We start from the raw sequence: 22,346 nt of genomic DNA, 5'->3' as shown, positions 1-22,346 counted from the left end.
TAGTTGAAGTAGCCTGATCACTTTTATCTCCATGCCATCTGGACATTCGATAGGATCTTTTAAGAGACTTTTAGATAAGTACATGGAACTTAGTAAGATAGAGGGTTATAGGTAAGCCTAGTAATCGCTAAGGTAGGGACATGTTCGGCACAACTTTGTGGGCTGAAGGGCCTGTATTGTGCTGTAATTTTTTCTATGTTTCTATGGACAGCTGATAGCCTTTTAAATCACAGCAGCACTCCATTTTGCAGCAGGGATTTTCTTTTCACTCTGTTAGAAGCCGCAGGGGGTGAGCGTCCCCATTGAAGTTCTCTGACAGAGGGGAGATGTTGATTACACTGGGGGTGGAGAGGTGGTTCCCTTCTCCATTGCTTTTTCACTCACCCCCAATGTATTCACACGGCTTTTATTTGAACTCTCTGAGCCTTCTTAGAAAGTTGAAACCTTTGATCGTTTTCAATTTCATAGTGCAGTTCTTTGAAATACAGTTTCATTCACAGCTTAATGAATTTTGACTCAGGCTCAAGTCAGCTGTGTTTATTGACCTTTCTGTGGATTACAGGGTCAAAGGTAGGGTTCTGAGGATGTGGAGGAACAGAGAGATCTTGGGGTTCGTATCCACAGATCTCTGAAGGTTGCCACTCAAGTGGATAGAGCCGTGAAGAAGGCCTATAGTGTTTTAGCATTTATTAACGGGGTTTGAGTTTAAGAGCCGTGGGGTTACGCTACAACTGTACAGGACCTTGGTGAGACCACATTTGGAATATTGTGTGCAGTTCTGGTCACCTCACTATAAGAAGGATGTGGAAGCACTGGAAAGAGTGCAAAGGAGATTTACCAGGATGCTGCCTGGTTTGGAGGGTAGGTCTTATGAGGAAAGGTTGAGGGAGCTAGGGCTTTTCTCTTTAGAGTGGAGGAGGATGAGAGGTGACTTAATAGAGGTTTATAAGATGATGAGGGGGATAGATAGAATGGACGTTCAGAGATTATTTCCTCGGGTGGATGTAGCTGTTACTAGGGGGCATAACTATAGGGTTCATGGTGGGAGATATAGGAGGTAGGTAGGTAGGTCCGAGGTAGGTTCTTTACTCAGAAAGTGGTTGGGGTGTGGAATGGACTGCCTGCTGTGATGGTGGAGTCAGACACTTTAGGAACTTTCAAGCGGTTATTGGATAGGCACATGGAGCACACTAGAATGATAGGGAGTGAGATAGCTTGATCTTGGTTTCAGAAAAGGTTCAGCACAACATCATGGGCCGAAGGGCCTGTACTGTGCTGTACTGTTCTTTGTTCTATGTTCTCTTCTTGCATTAATGCATCTCAAGTACCCCATTGTTTCTAATACCAATGTTTAGAAAGACTCTAAGCTTGATTGACAGCTGCTGTTTTTCAAAGGGAATATGTGATTTCACTTCCTCTTTTGCAGACCACATATTCCCCCCAGTCGAAGCTTGCCCAACCCCCATGACCCTTGTGGGGGACCCACTCTACAGCCATGCAGTGGCAGAGGCACAAATGCCCACTGGATCTATCTCCTGGACCACACTCCGGGTCCAAAGCACCAGGCCAGGGTGTCAATGCAAGAGACAGTGCACCATTGGCACTGCCAAGGTGTGGGCTCTTATTGGGAGGGGGGGGGGGGTGTCTGAATGGGAGTTTGAGTAGGAGGGTTGGGTCACCCTCATGCTCACATTGAGAGGGGTGGGGGGCCTGAAACTCCAAGGGGCAAAAGACATTTGTGAGGGTGATATACGGATCACCAAACTGCAGTGGTAGTGTTGGGAATAGCATCAAGGATGAATTCAGAGATGCATGTATTAAAGGAGCATCTGTTATTATGAGTGGCTTTAATCTGCTTATAGGTTCAGAGTGTCAATTTGTCACAGTACAATAGAGGGGGAATTTCTGAAGTGTATACGGAATGGTTTTCTGGGCAATGTGTTGATTTGATTTATTATTGTCACATGTATTAGTATACAGTGAAAAGTATTTTTTCTTGCGTGTTATACAGACAAAACACACCGTGCATAGAGAAGAAAAGGAAAGACTGCAGGACCATAGAATCCCTACAGTACAGGAGGCCATTTGGCCCATCAAGTCTGTACTGATCACAATCCCACCCAGCCCCTATTCCCGTAACCCCATGCATATACCCTGCTAATCCCCCTAACACTAGGGTCAATTTAGCATGGCCAATCAACCTAACCCACACATCTTTGGAATGTGGGAGGAAACCGGAGCACTCGGAGGAAACCCATGCAGACACAGGGAGAACGTGCAAACTCCACACAGACAGTGATCGAGGCCGGAATTGAACCTGGGACACTGGCGCTGTGAGGCAGCAGTGCTAACCACTGTGCCACCATGCCGCCCATTAAAGTCAACCACATTGCTGTGGGCTTGGAGTCGCATGTCAGCCAGACCAAGTGAGGATGGCACGTTTCCATTAGTGAACCAGATGGATTTTTACAACAATCCAGATCTGCCGTGGGGGGATTAGAAACCGGATCCCCAGAGCATTACCCTGCGTTTCTGAATTACGAGTCCAGTGGCAAGACCACCGCTTCCCCATCTGTGAAATTTCCTGAGTCACCACACTCCGGTGTCTGTTCGGATCAATGCACCTAACCAGCACGTCTTTCAAACTATAGGAGGAAACCGGAGCACCCAGAGGAAACCCATGCAGACACGGGGAGAACGTGCGAACTCCACACAGACAGTGACTCAAGCTGGGAATCGAACCCAGGACCCAAGCGCTGTGAAGCAGCAGTGCTAACCGCTGTGCTGCCCCGTAGGATGTAGTGTTGCAGACATGGTTAGAGTGTCAAGAAAGATCAGCGTAATACGAGTTAGGTCCATTCAAAAGTCTGGTGGCAGTAGGGAAGAAGCTGTACGTGTCCTCAGACTTTTGTATCTTTTTTTCTGACTAAAAAAGGTGGAAGAGAATATGTCCAGGATGCGTGAGGTCCTTGATTATGCTGGCTGCTTTTCCGAGGCAGCGGAAAGTGTAGACAGAGTCAATGGATGGGAGGCTGGTTTGCGTGATGGACTGGGCTTCATTCATGACCCTTTGGTTTTTTTTTTGCGGCCTTGGACAGAGCAGGAGCCATACCAAGCTGTGATACAACCGGAAATAACGCTTTCTATGGTGCAGCTGTAAAGGTTGGTGAGAGTCATAGCCAACGTGCCAAATTTCCTTAGCCTCCTGAGAAAGTAGAGGTGTTGGTGGGATTTCTTAACTATAGCATCGACATGGAGGGACCAGGAAAGGTTGTTGGTGATTTGGACATCTAGAAACTAGAAGCTGTCGACCATTTCCACTTTGTCCCCATTGATGTAGACAGGGGCATGTCCTCCCCTATGTTTCCTGAAGTCAATGACAATCTCCTTCGTTTCGTTGACATTGAGGGGTAGATTATTGTTGTCGCACCAGTTCACCAGATCCTCTATCTCTTTCCTCTACTCTGTCTCATCATTGTTTGCGATCCGACCCACTACAGTGGTACATCAGCAAATTTGAAAATGGAATTGGAGAGGAACTTGGCCACACAATCACAGGTATATAAGGAGTATATTAAGGGGCTGAGGATGCAGCCTTGTGGGGCACTGGTGTTGAGGATAATTGTGGAGGAGGTGTTGTTGCTGATCTTTACTGGTTGCAGTCTGTGGGTTAGGAAGTCTAGGATCCAGCCACAGAGGGAGGAGCCGAGCCCCAGGCCACGGAGTTTGGAGATGAGTTTAGTGGAAATAATCGTTTTGAAGGCTGAGCTGTAGTCAATAAATAGGAGTCTGACATAAGTATCTTTATCTAGGTGTTTCAGGGTTGAGTGTAGGACTAGGGAGATGGCGTCTGCTGTGAACCTGTTGCGGCGATAGGCGAACTGTAGTGGATCCAGGCAAACTGGGAGGCCGGAATTGGTTTGTACCATGACTAACCTTTCGAAGCATTTAATAATGTTGGATGTCAGAGCCACCGGACGATAGTCACTAATGCACGCTGCCTGGCTTTTCTTTGCTACCGGGATGATGGTCATCGTCTGGAAGCAGTTAGGGATCTCAGATTAGTATAAAGAGAGGTTGAAGATGTCTGCAAACACCCCTGCAGCTGGTCCGCACAGTGCTCATCCGAGTACCCCATCCAAGCCAGTCGCTTTCCGTGGGTTGATTTTGGAGAAGGCTGCTCTGACGTCTGTGATGGTGGCCTCGGATAACTATTTCATGTGACGCTTCCGAGGTGGAGGGCATGCTCTTGCTGACCTGTTGCTCAAAAGGGGCATAGAATGTGTTGGGCTCATCAATGAGGGGTGCATTGGTGTCGGCAATTTTACATCCCTTCGTTTTGTAGACTGCTGTGTTTTGGAGACCATACCATAGTCAGTGGGAGTCTGTGTGGCTAGCTTGGGATTTTAGTTTGGTTCGGTACTGTCTTTGGCATCTTTGGATCTCTGTAAATCCTATCTAGATTCTTGTGTGGACAGGGTTGCCTGACTTGAACAGCTCACATCTGGACTTCAGTAAGCAGTGGGTATCCATGTTCATCCATGGTTTCCGGTTGGGAAACACGGATTTGCTTCTTTGGCACACAATCTTCTACACACTTACTAATGAAGTCAATTATTGTAATGGCGTACCCGTTCAGGTTGGTTGTTGAGTTTTTAAATATTGATCAGTCTACTGACTCAAGGCTGTCCCATAGGAGAACCAACAATGGAACAGACTATCTTGGACTGGGTATTGTGCAATGAGAAAAGATTAGTTACAGTCTAGTTGTGAGAGTGAATGGGGATGAATGACCATAATGTGATAGAATTCTTCGTTGAGATGGATAGTGACGTAGTTGATTCTGAGACCAGGGTCCTGAATCTCAATAAAGGTAACTATGATGGTATGAGACATGAATTGGCTTTGATGACCTGGGAAACATTACTGTGATGAAGGACAGTGGACAGGCAATGGCAAGCATTTAAGGAACTAATAGGTGAAAACCAGAAGTTGTATATTCCTGTTTGGATTAAGAGTGGTCAGGGAACTGTGACCAAACCATGGCTGGCAAGGGAAATTAGAGATAGTATTAGATTCAAAGAAGAAGCATACAAATTGGCCTGAGGATTGGGAGCAGTTTAAAATTCGGCAAAGGATGACGAAGGGATTGATTAAGAAGGGGAAAATAGAGTATGAAAGTAAGCTAGCGGGGAGCATAAAAACCCACTAAAAGTTTCCATAGGTATATGAAGAGAAAAAGATTGAACGTAGACCCTTTACAGTCAGAAACAGAAGAATTCATAACAGGAAACAAAGAAATGGCTCAGAAGGAAAACACGAATAATGTACCAGAAGTTCTGAGAGAAACAAGTTTTAGTGAGGAGCTGAAGGAAATCAATATTAGTAGAGAAATGATTTGGGGGAAAGTGATGGGATTGTAGGTGGATAAATCTTTAGGATCTGATCATTTCCCAGAGTACTTAAGGAAATGGCCCTAGAAATAGTAGATCCATTCGTGGTCATTTTTGCAACATATTTTGGTCTCTGGACTGTTTCCTCTAGATTGGTGGAGATTTTAAGTTTGCCAAGGATGTCCAAATCTAATCATAATATGAATAAAGGACTTTATGATAGAAGATGTTGAAATGATTTACGATATTTAGAAACATAGAGAACTACAGCACAATACAGGCCCTTCGGCCCCACAAGTTGTGCCGAACATATCCCTACCTTTTAGGCCTACCTATAACCCTCCATCCTATTAAGTCCCATGTACTCATCCAGGAGTCCCCTAAAAGACCCTATTGAGTTTGCCTCCACCACCACTGACGGCAGCCGATTCCACTCGCCCACCACCCTCTGTGTGAAAAACTTCCCCCTAACATCTCCCCTGTACCTACCCCCCAGCACCTTAAACCTGTGTCCTCTCGTAGCAGCCATTTCCACCCTGGGAAAAAGCCTCTGAGAGTCCACCCGATCTATGCCTCTCAACATCTTGTATACCTCTATTAGGTCTCCTCTCATCCTACGTCTCTCCAAGGAGAAAAGACCGAGCTCCCTCAGCCTATCCTCATAAGGCATGCCACTCAATCCAGGCAATATTCTTGTAAAGTGCCTCTGCACCCTTTCAATCTTTTCCACATCCTTCCTGTAATGAGGCGACCAGAACTGAGCACAGTACTCCAAGTGGGGTCTGACGAGGGTCTTGTATAGCTGCATCATTATCCCCGGACTCCTAAACTCAATCCCTCGATTGATAAAGGCCAGCACACAATACACCTTCTTAACCACCTCCTCCACCTGCGGGGCTGATTTTAAAGTCCTATGGACCCGGACCCCAAGGTCCTTCTGATCCTCTACAGTACTAAGAGTCTTTCCCTTTATATTGTACTCCTTCATCCCGTTTGACCTGCCAAAATGGACCACTACGCATTTATCTGGGTTGAAGTCCATCTGCCACTTCTCCGCCCAGTCTTGCATCCTATCTATGTCCCTCTTTAATTTCTGACATCCCTCCAGACTATCCACAACCCCACCAATCTTCGTGTTGTCGGCAAACTTACCAACCCATCCCTCCACTTCCTCATCCAGGTCATTTATGAAAATGACAAACATCAAGGGTCCCAGAACAGATCCCTGGGGCACACCACTGGTGACCGACCTCCATTTAGAAAAAGACCCATCTATACCCACTCTCTGCCTCCTTTGGGCAAGCCAGTTCTGGATCCACAGGGCAGCAGCCCCTTGGATCCCATGCCCTCTCACCTTTTCTAGAAGCCTTGCATGGGGGACCTTATCGAACGCCTTGCTAAAATCCATATAAACCACATCTACCGCTTTCCCTTCGTCAATGTGTTTAGTCTCATTTTCGAAGAACTCCACCAGGCTCGTAAGGCACGATCTGCTTTTGGCAAAGCCATGCTGAGTATTCTTGAGCATACTAAACCTCTCTAAATGCTCATAAATCTTGTCCCTCAGGATCTTCTCCATCAGTTTACCAACCACTGAGGTTAGACTCAGCGGTCGGTAATTTCCTGGGCTATCCCTATTCCCCTTCTTGAAAATAGGAACCACATCCGCAATCCTCCGGCACCTCTCCCGTCTCCATCGACGACGCAAAGATCATCGCCAGAGGCTCTGCAATCTCTTCCCTCGTCTCCCACAGTAACCTGGGGTACAACCCATCCGGACCCGGCGACTTATCTATCTTGATGCCATTCAAAGATTCCAGCACAACCTCTTAAAGTCCACATACTCAATCTTTTCAGTCCACCGCAAGCCCACAGTACATCCACCCATGTCCTTCTCCTCTGTGAAAACCGAGGCAAAATACTCATTAAGCACCTCTGCCATTTCTACTGGTTCCGTACTGATTTTCCCGCCTTCACCTTTTATAGGCTTTTTAAAGGTTAACCAATATTTATAGCTGTTTTCCTTGGCACCCATTTTATGCATGTAAAATAATGATTCTGCCCTTTGCAATGCTTTATCAAGATGGAAGTTATTTTTTTGTTAATAAACATGCAAAATATTTATGTAGCCTACTTTTACTTTGAAATAGTAGATGAAAAACTATTAAAATGTTTACACAGCAACAGTAAGAAGCAATGCAAAAGAATGCACATTGTTTACATAAATTTTTTCTATGAATTGATCTTAAATTCGCAATAAGCAGCAATCAGTTGCTGGAAATAAATATGTTAGTACTTGTATGATGGCACAATCAATAGACCTTTGCCAACATAATATGTTGGGTTTTAAAGATTTGGGATTAGTTTACTTGTGTCCATTTATTGACTGAGATTTGTTAAACCGATATTATCATCATTTTCATAACAAATGTGATTTGTGCAAATCTTTATGTTGTGGCTGCAACTACTAAAAACTGGGATGAGATTGCATGGAATAACTTTGTTCAGGAAACTTTTCTAAGGGAGGCCTTTCATTCTGGCAGCCTAATGAGTCAGATTTGGCATATATTTCCAACGGAAAAGTCCATTGTTCCACTCCATTCCCTTAAATCTATGAAATAGGGGAAAATAACAAATACAGAAATGTTAAGATATCTCTTTCTGAAACTTTTGGGCATTTCCAGCATTTTTGGTTTTATTTTCCTTTAATGAAATGCAGGATATGTACTTCAAAGCACAAGTGCAAACATGTTTTGAAAATAACATGTTTGCAGCATAAGTTTGTTTTCTCCATTTGAAATTAAATTCTTAATTGCATTTATACTTGGCAAAAATAGTTGCTAAACTTAGAAGTTATAAGTAAGTAAACAAAAACAAAATCTAGATTATGAAAGAGTGACATTGTTGAGAACTGTTCAAAGATGATTTGATTTAATAATTCAATGGCAATAATTACATATTGTAGATAGTGAAAGATATTTGGTTTTGAATTCACCAGCCCCAAAGCAGCTCATTGTAAGTAGAAGATTGTAGATATTATCAGATTTAACTCTGGATGAGCTGGTTTGTAGGGGAACTAAGTCACACTAGTATTATAGTTATTACTCATCCTGTTGAGAGGCAAGGAAATAAATCTTGTATCACTGCTGAACAAATTTTTAAAGTGTCCTTGACTACATTTGCAAAAGTTTCTAAATAAACAAATGTACTGATAAAAATGCGCTTTTCAAGTTTATCCCTTGCATGTCAAATTTGTGATTTTTAGCTGTATATATTAGATTTATATGTGAGAAATAATTACCCATATCAGTACACAATTTGTATTTTCCTCAACTTGTAGGTTGATGTTTCATGGCTCTACGTTACAGTATTTTGGAAATTACAGTTTTAAGAACATAAGAAATAGGAGCAGGAGTAGGCCATCTAGCCCCTCGAGCCTGCCCCGCCATTCAATAAGATCATGGCTGATCTGACGTGGATCAGTACCACTTACCCGCCTGATCCCCATAACCCTTAATTCCCTTACCGATCAGGAATCCATCCATCCGCGCTTTAAACATATTCAGCGAGGTAGCCTCCACCACCTCAGTGGGCAGAGAATTCCAGAGATTCACCACCCTCTGGGAGAAGAAGTTCCTCCTCAACTCTGTCTTAAACCGACCCCCCTTTATTTTGAGGCTGTGTCCTCTCGTTTTAACTTCCTTACTAAGTGGAAAGAATCTCTCCGCCTCCACCCTATCCAGCCCCCGCATTATCTTATAAGTCTCCATAAGATCCCCCCTCATCCTTCTAAACTCCAACGAGTACAAACCCAATCTCCTCAGCCTCTCCTCATAATCCAAACCCCTCATCTCCGGTATCAACCTGGTGAACCTTCTCTGCACTCCCTCCAATGCCAATATATCCCTCCTCATATAAGGGGACCAATACTGCTCACAGTATTCCAGCTGCGGCCTCACCAATGCCCTGTACAAGTGCATCAAGACATCCCTGCTTTTATATTCTATCCCCCTCGCGATATAGGCCAACATCCTATTTGCCTTCTTGATCACCTGTTGTACCTGCAGACTGGGCTTTTGCGTCTCATGCACAAAGACCCCCAGGTCCCTTTGCACGGTAGCATGTTTTGGACTTTGTCGGCTCTGATGGAACTGTTCTGAGCATAATTTAAATATACTGGCCTGTTGGTCAACATAAAGGTCTCTGGTTCAAATTCATTATACTGCTTCTGTAGTACAAGTGCAGAATTATTTTCGAAGAATTAATTGTGCATTAGTAATTCATTACAGTTCCTTTGCAGTAATATGCAGTTTGTGTTTGATTAGACTTGACACAAGGTGATTTAAGTACGTATTGAAACTGACTGGATTATTAATCATTCATGTTGAAAATGTTAATTATTTTTCACTGAAAATATCAGATATAGTGCATTTAAAATCATTTGGAAGCATCTAACAGGGCATCACATTTTAGGCTTGTAAAATAAACATTTCAAGAATAATTGTAACATCTGAAATTTTTTTTTGGACCAATAAGGCTGAGACAGCCTCGGCCCAATAATCTTCAGTTGCTTCATCAATGGCCTTCTTTTCATCATCAGGTCAGCAGTGGAATGTTCACTGATGATTGCGCAATGTTCAGCACCATTTGTGACACCTTGGAAACTGAAACAGTTCATGTCCAAATGCAACAAGACCTGGACAATATCCTGGCTTGGGATGACAAGTGGCAAATAACATTTGCACCAAGCAAGTGCCAGTCAATGACCATCTCCAACAAGAGAGGATCTAACCATAGTTCCATGACAGTCAATTCATGACCAGAAACTCAACTGGACTAACCATAGAAGTACTGTGGCTAGAAGAGCAAGTCATAGGCTCGGAAATTAACTGAAATGAAAGTTGCCATTGTCCCAGATGACCATAGACTGTTCTCCTCTTTGAGGGGGAAAGCTGACTGATGGTGATTTAACCCAAGAATCACCACACCTCAGGCAAGGGACAAGGTTGAGAAGGTGGGGCCTTCATGAATGACCTCAGCCAGTACGAGAATTGAACCTGCGCCGTTGGCATTGTTCCACATCACAAACTAGCTGTCTAGTCTACTGAACTTTCCGACCCTCACGGGCTAGGAATCCTGTGGCAAATAACTGACCCCGACTCCCCAAAGCCCATTGACAACCTGCGAGGCACAAGTCAGGAGTGTGATGGACTATTCTGTGCTTGCCTTGTTGAGCGCATCTCCAACAACACTCAAGAAATTTGATACCATTCAGGTGTTAAGAGATTATTGGCATCTCTTCCACAAACATTCACTCCTTCCACCGCCAACATATAGTAGCTGCAGTGTGTAAAATCTACAAGATATACTGCAGGAATTCATCAAGTCTCCTTGGATTGCATCTACACATGACGACTACCATTTTGATTTGATTTATTGTCACGTGTTAGTATACAGTGAAAAATATTGTTTCTTGCGCACTGAACAGTATGCTTTGTCTGTATATCGAGAAGGAAAGGAGAGAGTGCAGAATGTAGTGTTACAGTCATAGCTAGGGGGTAGAGAAAGATCAACTTAGTGCAAGGTAGGTCCATTCAAAAGTCTGATGGCAGCAGGGAAGAAGCTGTTCTTGAGTCGGTTGATACGTGACTTGAGACTTTTGTATCTTTTTCCTGACGGAAGAAGGTGGGAACAGAGTTATGTCAGGAGTGCATGGGGTCCTTAATTATGCTGGCTGCTTTTCCGAGGCAGTGGGAAGTGTAGGCAGAGTCAATGGATGGGAGACTAGTTTGCGTGATGGATTGGGCTACGTTTTCATGACCTTTTTAGTTTCTTGTGGTCTTGGGCAGAGCAGGAGCCATACCAAGCTATGACACAACCAGAAAGAATGCATTCTATGGTGCATCTGTAAAAGTTGGTGAGAGTTGTAGCTGACACGCAAAATTTCCTTAGTCTTCTGAGAAAGTAGAGGCATTGGTGGGCTTTCTTAATGGCACGAGGGGGACCAAGACAGGTTGTTGGCGATCTGGACATCTAAAAACTTGAAGCTGTTGACCATTTCTGCTTTGTCCCCATTGATGTAGACAGCAGCATTGTGGTGGACTTCAGTTGTGCCTTTGTCCTGCCTGGACCACTATTGTGTGTTTGTCATGTCTGGACACATCCCCTGCCGGCTCCTCCCCTTGTCACCTAGTATAAAGGTGGCTGTTTCCTCCCCCTTGTTCAGTTCGGGTTGGTTATCTGTTGGGAAATGCTCCTAGTTCTGTAATGAATAAAAGCCTACAGTTGTATTGGCACACAAGTAGTCTTTTGCCTAATTGATAGCGCATCAGGCATGTTCTCCACTACGCTTCCTGAAGTTGATGACCATCTCCTTCATTTTGTTGACATTGAGGGAGAGATTATTGTCGTCACACCAGTCTACCATCTAGAAGGATGATGATAGCAGATACATGGGAACACCACCATTTGGAAGTTCCTCTTCAAGGCATCCACAACACTGACTTGAAAATATATCAACATTCCTTCATTTTTGCTGTGTCAAAATCCTGGAACTCCCTCCCCAACACCACTGTGGGTGTACCTACACCACATGGATTGCTGTGGTTCAAGAAGGCAGCTCACCGCTAACTTCCCGAGGGCAACTTGGCATGGGCAATGAATGCTGGCCTAGCCAGTGAGTCCCACATTCCTTAAATGAAATAAAAAATGAAATAAAAATTAAGCTATCTATGAGCGAGATCAAGTCTGACATCAAGATCACCGTCAAAGATCTGGACGTTGGCATAAGTAGCCCTCGTGGAGTCCACGTTTAGTAAAATGATCCATGATGATGATTGGGCCAGTGTCTACTTTTTAAAAATGCAATGCACCTATATGTTACAAATCAGTGATATTCTAACAAAAATACATCTTAAATTTTCGTGAATGCAATAGAATGTATGTTTGTAATTTTTTAACCATGTGCATTTAACACTCATTTACAGTAACTGCTGAATTAGAAGTCGTTGCGTTGAAGAACTGTAACTAAGTGTTTTAGCCTTAATGTGTATGTGGATATTTTTTATTCGTTAATGGAATGTGGGCTTCGCTGATACAAGAATTTATTACCCATCCCTAATTGCCCTTAAGGAGACAGTAAAGAATCAACCACATTTCTTTGGATCTGGAGTCACATGTAGGCCAGACAAGGTAAGGATGGCAGATTTCCTTCCCTAAAGGACGTTAATGAACCAGAGGCATTTTTATGACAATCTGCAAAGGCTTCCACGGTCATCATGAGACTTTTAATTTCAGACTTTTATTGAATGCCAATTTCATCATTGCTGGGGTAGGATTTGAACTAGAGCATTGCTTTGGGTCTCTAGATTACTAGTCCAGTGACACTACCACTATGCCACTGCCTTCTCATTTCGTATTGGAGCATGTGATTGAAATTACTGGTTAATGATTGAATATAGATACATGTTCAAGGATTTTTGTTTTAAATGTTCCTGTGGTTTTACTAAGTAACTTGCTGAGTCCAATAAATAAAGTCACAACATTCCTACAAATGTGAGCAATGGGTTCTGAGCTATTAGGCTGTAGTCATATTCTCAACATTGAGTCAAAGACTCAAAAGCTGTTTGTTGGAATGACATCTTATTCACTTTGTACAATGAACTCCATGTTGGAATTTGAGAAATTTTTCATTTAAATAGTTTCAAATAGCTCATTCAAATAGTTTCATTTTCCAATCTGCTGCTCTTCTGTTGAAAATGCTAACTATTGCTCCAGTTGTTTCACTGGCACCTGAAACCATTTGATACTTGTTCAAATAACTATTATTCTTGTGTGGGCCAAGAATACTTTTGTTGGAGAGGGATGCATCACAGCTGATCCTAAATCTGTCCACACCTGACATGCACACACGTACTTTTCCATGAAGAATCACAGGATAATCAGGAGGTGAAACACATGCTGATTTCTCACCTCACTCATTACTTGATAGCTCAATGACACTGACATCAGTTGTAACATCCCAACAGTTGAGATCACTTGACCTGGGCAAGATCATTGATTGAAAATGGTAATTTCTGAATTTTTCTGCTTCTATGCTGCACCAGGTATTCACTGAGGCATTGAGGAAAATATAATAATTAGTTTTAGATTAACGTGCTTCTTTCGTGAAATTTTTTTTTGTATGTACTTTTGCCCATCTCTGCATTGTTTTCAGTGGCAGGACAAACAATACACTGCCATTTCTATGATTGACGCTAGTGATTAGATGATAAGAGGGCTGGGTAAAATACTTTTACATGCTACCCAGAGGAAGATTTTGTTGCCTGTCATACACATATTGGCAATTCTCCCTTTGTCAGTTGCAAATGATATTGATATGCAACTTAAGTATTTCATTAGGCAGCAAACACTTCATCATGTATGATAACAGAGAACTGGACTGTCATATCTGAGTACAACTTTGTACACTTGGGAGTACATGTCCAGTTTTCCAAGTGAAGACAAGGAGTTGCAGAAAACATGGAAACATGCTTTTGAGAGGCTGTGCCTCTGACAAATATATGATACAGACTATATATGCCATCCATCTGTTAAATGAATAGTTGTGTATTTCCGCAGGATGCGGCAAATACTGCTGTGTAAGCAGGAAGATTAAACTTAATTCACCCTATTTTTGCCTTGCCTGGAATGTCTTTCCTCTTCCTCTTGTGCTTCATGTCCCTTTGGGCAATGTCTTGCTCTTTGTCAGTTGCCAGCCTGTTTCACTCCAGAGGTGAGGCTAGAAGCAGAACCCACACTGAACATTGAAGTACTGTTACTAGCCATGCATATATATGCATTTATTTACTCTATTACCATTGGACTTTCTACTGGCCATTTCTAAATAAAAAAACTCCTTGGCACTTAAATCCATTCCTCTGTTTTGGTGAATGAACTCCTTCAGTCTATGTTTGGGTCTCGCTCCTCAGTTTCGTATTCCTTAACAGACTGTGCTTTTTGGAGTGTGAGGACTCCACTTGGACACACCAGATGGCCCCAGGAATGATTTGAATCAAGAGAATTTCCACAGCCATTATCTGCAAAGCCCTTTGGTGCACAATTCCTCTTGCCTGTGAAGATACCTATGGTGGAAACTAATTCTATGAATGGACAGTAAGACTTTACACCCATACTCTGTACCAATAGATGGTGTGATACATACCTGACAACACAGAAGACCTGCACAGAGGATTGTAATTACTTTGGTGAGTAATTGCTATCTGAGAAATTTGAACTAGCAATAATAGTTCTTCATTTAAAAAAAAAAAGGATCTGAAGTTTGCGTTTTGCTTTGATGAAATATCTTAGTTGGATACATGAGGTATGGTCAATAAAGAGAATGAATAAAAATTGCCTCACGTTTTGCTCCTTGTATTTGTGTCCCAATTTGTTTTAGCTTTTAACTGAAACGCAGAACAATTGAAGTGAGAACATAAGTGTGGAAGACGATCATAAAAACGACCTGTTGACTAATCTTTTGACAGAAGTATTTAATGCACTAGTTTGTTGCACCCCTAGTATTAGCATCTAAACCGTTTATCTTTGTTTTGTCCTCCATTCATGTTGCTCAAATGAAGAATTCTTTATTTTTTTTCTTTCCACGCCTAATTTGTGAAATCCTTTATATAGCTAATTGAATCAGGAAGATATTGGCTTTTGTTTTTCAATTTTGGTAGCTATTTAAAATTGTATGTAGTAGGTTATAATAATTCAATTGGAAAAAATAGTTTTAACGAGTATGAATACATGAGAATGTTGATTCATGTAAAAATTATTATTCAAGATGATTTGGTTTTGTAAGCAGTAATATTTTTTGATTTCAAGAGCAAATAAAAGTTGTAATTATAGAACCCATTTCAAACTAACAAGAATGCTGGATATGTGACTGAACCATTACTGATGGCTTTCATTTACAGGGGTAAACAGGTCAAAACTTCAGGATATGATTGCAGATCTCAGAGATGATGAGCTGCCTCACATGCCATCTGGAACCATGATTCAGTCTAGGCCAACCTCTTCCAGACTGGCTGATCATGACAGCTCAAGAACAGAAGAAGGTATAATTAAAATTGTTACTATATCTCAAAAACAATAAATGCTGGAAATGCTCAGTTTGCTTGCAGCAATTATGGAGAGAAACACAAAATTCATGTTTCAGGTGAGTGATCTTTCATCAGGACTGGAAAAAGTTAGCCTTGTAACATGATTTAAATAAGTACAGAGGTAGGGAAAAGGGGGAGTGGCGTAAGCAAAAAAGAAGGTCTGTGATAGAATGGAAGGCAGGAGATATTAAATGAAGAGAAACAAAGATATGCCTAACAGACATACCAATGAAATAGATTAACAGACGTTGCTGTCTGGAACTGTAGGGGTTACTGGTTATGATCAGAAATTGTTGAACTCCAAATGTTGAGTACAGAAGGTTGTAAAGTGGCTAAATAGAAAGAGATGCCATTCTTCGAGCTTATGTTGAGCTTCAACAGAACACTGGAGGAGACAAAGGAAATGAGAGACCAGAGTAGGAGTGAGACAGAATTAAAATGACAAGTGCCTAGCGGTTTGGGATCATGCTTGCAGATTAAACGAGGTGTTGTGCAAACTGATCACCCAGTCTGAGTTTGACCTCCCCAATCTAGGCGAGACTGTTTTGTGAGCATTGAATACAATATGCTAAATTGTAAAAAGTACAAACAATTCTCTGCTTCATTTGAAAGGAGCCTTTTAATGAAAGTCCCACTCAGATTCTCTCTCTCACCTCTTTCTTTTCAGTACATTAATGACTATATCAGTTGCCTGCTGTCAACCTAAACTGAAAAAAAAATCTTTGCTTTCAATTTCCACCTTTTCCCTTGCCTTTTTATCGATCATTTTCAACTCTTTCCATTTCTGGAGATAGGTTATGGACTAAAATGAAATCTGGAATTAGAAGTCGAATGACCACAAAACCATTGTCGATTGTCATTAAAACCCATCTGGTTCACTAATGTCCTTTGTGGAAGTAAATCTGTTGCCCTTCCCTAGTCTGGCCTACATGTGACTCCAGATCTACAGCAATGTGGTTGACTCTTAAATGCCCTTTCAAGAACAATTAGGAGCAATAAATGTTGGCACAGCCAGTGACGCCCACATCCAATGAAAGAATTTCAAAAATTAGTATCATAGAATAGATCATAGAATCCCTACAGTGCAGATCCATGATAAGCATTCAGGGAGTTCAACAGTTTATGATCATAACCACCAGCTCTGTTTTTTTTCAGGCAGAAGCTGTCGGGAGTGATTTTACTATTCCAATTTACACCTCTTCCAGATCCATTTTTTGTTTCTTTACTTGTCCTGTGATCATCTGTTTTGCCATTTAATGTCTCTAACCTTGCATTTTATCAAAGATTTTTCCTTTTTCCTCCCCCTTTTCTTTACTTATGTATTTGCTTAAAAGTTTAATTTATCTTCAGTTCTGATGAAAGGTCATCCACCTGAAACATCATCTTTATCTCTCTCTCCACAGATGCTGCCTAACCTACTGGGTATTTGCAACATTTTGTTTTTATTTCAGATTTCTAGCATCTGTGATATTTTGCTTTTGTATCTGTAGGCCATGTTGGTATCTTCTCATCCAAATATAAATCTTAGCAGCCATATCTACTCGTATGAGAATATACAAAATGGAAAGCTATCACCACTTTGTTTAAATGACCAACAAATGGATCTACAGTTATTGTGAAATGAATGTTGCCAAATATTGATGTTTCTAACTAAATAATCAAAATTATAGTAAATACTTGCATTCCTAAAAATTTTGTCACGTAGTGATAGAGTTTTCTCATTTCACCTTGTGGAGCAGAATCCATGTTTCTCTCTACGATGCAGGTCAGATCCTGGGATATATTTCTGTGAAGATGTTGGAAAGGAATTTAAGTTGTTTGAATTGCTATAAACTGCTTATTAATTTTAATGTTTCCATGAATGTTTAGTCTGTTAACTGTTTTTTATAACATGCATTTTGCACCTTTATGCATTGCACATTATATTATTTCCGACAAGGGGAGATGATGGCATAGTGATGATGTCACTGGACTAGTAATCCAGTATCACAGGCTAATGTTCCAGGGACATGGGTTCATATCCCACCAGGTCAGCTGATGGAACATAAAATCAATTAATAAAATCGGGAGCTAAAAGCTAATCTCAGTAATAGTAACCATGTAACTGTCATTGTTGTAAAAACCCATCTGGTTCACTAATGTCCTAAAAGTAGGGAAGATTTTGTGACACTACCACTGTGATAAATGGGATAGAGTTCGAACAGATCTAGTAACTCAAGACTGGATATCCATGAGGCCTTGTGGACCATCAACAGCAGAAAAATTGTACTAATATACGTATTTCATACTCTTTGGACATGCAGAAGCAATTCATAGGCAGTAAGTTATTTATTGCTCATGGTGGCACAGTAGTCAGCACTGTTGCGTCACAGCACCAGGGACCCAGGTTTAATTCTGGCTTTGAGTGACTCTCTGTGCAGAGTTTACACGTTCTCCTTGTGTCTGCATTGATTTTCTTCCACAGTCGAAAGATGGATTGGCTGTGCTAAATTGCCCCTTGGTGTCCAAAGATATGTAGGTTAGATGCATTGCGTAGGGTTACAGGGATGGGGCAGAGAGGTGGGCCTGATAAGATGCTCTTTCAGAGAGTCGGTGCAGACTCTCCTGTGCTATAGAGATTCTAAGTGATCCCATGACCAACAAATCAGATCTAAGCTCTGCAGTCATGCCACAACCAGTCATGAATGAGTTTAAAAAACTCACCGGAGAAGGCGGCTCCACAAATATCCCCATCTTCAATGATGGAGGGGCCCAGCAAATCAGTGCAAAAGATAAGACTCAAGCATTCGCAACAATCTTTTGCAAGAATGCTTAGCAGAGTGGTGTTCTATCTCGGCCTCCTCCTGAGGTCCCCAACGTCACGTTTAACAGTCTTTCACCAATTCGATTCACTGCACGTGATATCAAGAAATGATTGAAGGCACTGGATACTGCAAAGGTTATGAACTCTCACAATATTCCGACATTAGTACTGAAGACTTGTGTTCCAGTACAGCTACAATACTGGTATCTACCCTGCAATGTGGAAAATTGTCCTGGTATGTCCTATACGTAACAAGCAGGACGAATCCAACCCAGCCAATTTCCAACCCATCAGTATACTCTTGATCATCAGCAAAGTGATGGAAGGGGTCAACAACAATTCTATCAAACAGCACTTCTCAGCAATAACTTGCTCGCAGGCGCTCAGTTTGATTTCCACCAGGGTCATTCAGCTACTGACCTCATTGCAGCCTGATTCAAACATAGACAAACGAGCTGAGCTCAAGTGGTGAGGTGAGAGTGATTGCCCTTGACAGCAAAGCAGCATTTGACTGTGTGACATCAAGGAACCTAAACGAAACTAGAGTCAGTGGGAATCAGGGGAAAAGTGTCCACTTGTTTGAGTCATACAAGTTGAGTTGAGGAACAGGGAGAGAGTGCAGATAAACACGTGGTTGCAGGGATGGTGTAGGAGGGAGGGTTTCAGTTACATGGATAATTGGAGCACATTCTGGGGAAGGTGGGACCTGTACAAACAGGACGGTTTGCACCTGAACCAGCGGGGCACCAGTATCCTGGGAGGGAAATTTGCTACGGCTCTTCGGGGGAGTTTAAACTAATTTGTCAGGAGGATGGGAAACCGAGCTGTAGGCCAGAAGCCAGTGGTGAGTGTAGTGAGGTACTGAGGAGGGCATCAAGGTCACAGGAGTGTACCGGCAGACAGGAAGGTGGGTTGAAGTGTGTCTACTTCAATGCAAGGAGCATCCGGAATAAGGGAGGTGAACTTGGAGCGTGGATTGGTACTTGGGACTACGATGTTGTGGCCATTACAGAGACATGGTTAGAACAGGGATAGGAATGGTTGTTGGAAGTTCCGGGGTATAGATGTTTCAGTAAGAGTAGGGAAGGTGGTAAAAGAGGTGGCGGAGTAGCATTGTTAATCAAGGATAGTTTAACGGCTGCAGAAAGGCAGTTTGAGGGGGATCTGCCTACTGAGGTAATATGGGCTGAAGTTAGAAATAGGAAAGGAGCGGTCATGTTGTGAGGAGTTTTCTATAGGCCCCCAAATAGTAATAGAGATGTGGAGGAAGAAATTGCAAAGCAGATAATGGATAGGTGTGGAGGTCGTGGGGTAGTTGTCATGGGTGACTTTAACTTTCCAAATATTGATTGGAACCTTTATAGGTTGAATAGTTCGGATGGGGTAGTTTTTGTATAGTGTGTGCAGGAGGGTTTCCTGACACAATATGTGGATGGGCCGACAAGAGGTGGGGCCACATTGGATTTGGTACTGGGTAATGAACCGGGCCAAGTGTTAGATTTGTTTGTGGGAGAGAACTTTGGAGATAGTGACCACAGTTCGGTGTCTTTCATTATTGCAATGGAGAGGGATAGGGCCATACGGCAGGGCAAGGTTTATAATTGGGGGAGGGGCAATTATGATGCGATTAGGCAAGAATTAGGGAGCATAAGATGGGAACAGAAACTGTCAGGGAAAGGCACAAATGAAAAGTGGAGCTTGTTCAAGGAACAAATACTGCGTGTCCTTGATAGGTATGTCCCTGTCAGGCAGGGAGGAAATGGCCGAGTGAGGGAACCATGGTTCACAAAAGAGGTTGAATGTCTTGTCAAGAGGAAAAAGGAAGCGTATGCAAGGATGAGAAAACAAGGTTCAGTTGGGTCGCTTGAGGGTTACAAGGTAGCAAGGAATGAGCTTAAAAAAAGGGCTTACGAGAGCTAGGAGGGGGCATGAGAGGTGTTTGGCGGGTCGGATCAAGGAAAACCCCAAGGCTTTTTACTCTTATGTGAGGAATAAAAGAATGACCAGGGTGAGGTTGGGGCCGGTCAAGGATAGTAGTGGGAACTTGTGCATGGAGTCAGAAGAGATAGGAGAGGCGATGAATGAATACTTTTCTTCAGTGTTCACCAAGGAGAGGGGCCATGTTTTTGAGGATGAGAGTGTGATATAGGCTGGAGGTGGTAGATGTTCTGAGGGAAGATGTATTAGCAATTTTGAAAAACCTGAGGGTTGATAAATCCCCTGGGCCAGATGGGATATATCCTAGGATTCTTTGGGAGGCAAGGGATGTGATTGCAGAGCCTTTGATCTTTGGGTCCTCACTGTCCACGGTGATCGTGCCAGAGGACTGGAGAGTGGCGAATGTTGTTCCTCAGTTCAAGAAAGGAAATAGGAATGACCCTGGTAATTATAGACCGGTCAGTCTTACTTCGGTGGTCGGTAAGTTAATGGAAAAGGTCCTGAGGGATAGGATTTATGACCATTTGGAAAGATGCAGTTTAATCCGGGATAGTCAACACGGATTCGTGAAGGGCAAGTCTTGCCTCACAAATTTGATTGAATTTTTGAGGAGGTAACTAAGCGTGTAGATGAAGGTAGAGCAGTTGATGTCGTATACATGGATTTTAGTAAGGCGTTTGATAAGGTTCCCCATGGTCGGCTCATGAAAGTAAGGAGGTGTGGGATAGAGGGAAATTTGGCCGATTGGATAGGTAACTGGCTATCTCATAGAATACAGCAAGAAGTTTAACAACACCAGGTTAAAGTCCAACAGGTTTATTTGGTAGCAAAAGCCACAGGCTTTCGGAGCCTTAAGCTCCTTCTTCAGGTGAGTGGGAATTCTGTGGATATGTGGGAACGGAACAGTTTTATGAGGAAAGGTTGAGGGAGCTAGGGCTTTTCTCTTTAGAGCGGAGGAGGATGAGAGGCAACTGAATAGAGGTTTATAAGATGATGAGGGGGATAGATAGAGTGGACGTTCAGAGACTATTTCCTCGGGTGAATGTAGCTGTTACTAGGGGGCATAACTATAAGGTTCATGGTGGGAGATATAGGAGGTAGGTAGGTCCAAGGTAGGTTCTTTACTCAGAAAGTGGTTGGGGTGTGGAATGGACTGCCTGCTGTGATAGTGGAGTCGGACACTTTAGGAACTTTCAAGCGGTTATTGGATAGGCACATGGAGCACACCAGAATGATAGGGAGTGGGATAGCTTGATCTTGGTTTCGGACAAAGCTCAGCACAACATCGAGGGCCGAAGGGCCTGTACTGTGCTGTACTGTTCTATCTTCTATACCTGCCACAAAGGAAGATGATTGTGGTGGTTAGATATCAATCATCTTAGTCCGAAGACACTACATCAGTAGTTCCTCAGGGTAGTGTCCTAGGTCCAACCACCTTCAGCTGCTGAATCAATGATCTTCCTCCTTTGATAAGGCCAGAAGTGGGGATGTCTGCTGATGATTGCACAATGATTCAGATACTGAAATTGCCTGTGTCCAAATGCAGCAAGACCTGCAGGCAGGTAGTGCAGGGACCTCCTGTGGCTATTCCCCTTTCAGACAGGTATACCGTTTTGGATACTGTTGAGGGGGATAGCCTCTCAGGGGAAGATACCAGCAGCAGCACATCTGCTGCAGAGCAGGGTTGGGCAAAGAGCGAGCGAGCAGTAGTAATAGGGGACTCGCTAGTTGGAGGCACAGTCAGGCATTTCTATGGCCGCGATCGAGACTCCAGGATGATGTATTGCCTCCCTGGTGCCAGGGTCAAGGACATCTCTGAGTGGTTGCAGGACATTCTTAAGGGGGAGGGGGAGCAACTAGAGGTTGTTGTACATATTGGTACCAACGACATAGGTAAGAAAAGGGATGAGGTCCTGAAGAGTGAATACAGAGAGTTAGGCAGAAGGCTAAAGTGCAGGACCTCGAAGGTAATAATTTCTGGACTACTGCCGGTGCGACGTGCTAGTGAGAATAGGAATAGCAAAATGAGGCAGATGAATACGTGGCTTGAGAGCTGGTGCAGGGGGTAGG

The 22,346-nt window shown here is 42.8% G+C and overlaps 1 protein-coding gene across 3 annotated transcripts in view; it reads left to right on the top strand.

The window, feature by feature from the left end:
• strn3 (striatin, calmodulin binding protein 3) overlaps positions 1-22,346 on the top strand; it is a 342,931-nt gene that overhangs the window by 168,487 nt on the left and 152,098 nt on the right. For 2 of the 3 annotated variants that reach the window (XM_078233700.1, XM_078233699.1), the window contains one exon: positions 15,350-15,490. The exons of the other annotated variant lie outside the window; for it this stretch is intronic. In XM_078233700.1, coding sequence (XP_078089826.1) covers positions 15,350-15,490 — 141 coding nt within the window. The remainder of the gene's footprint in view (positions 1-15,349; positions 15,491-22,346) is intronic. 3 annotated transcript variants of the gene reach the window in all.

Source organism: Mustelus asterias, chromosome 18 (genome assembly GCF_964213995.1).
Source record: "Mustelus asterias chromosome 18, sMusAst1.hap1.1, whole genome shotgun sequence".
Classification (NCBI taxonomy): Eukaryota; Metazoa; Chordata; class Chondrichthyes; order Carcharhiniformes; family Triakidae; genus Mustelus; species Mustelus asterias.
The sequence above is the reverse complement of the archived record's forward strand: the minus strand, read 5'-3'. Positions and strand labels throughout refer to the sequence as shown.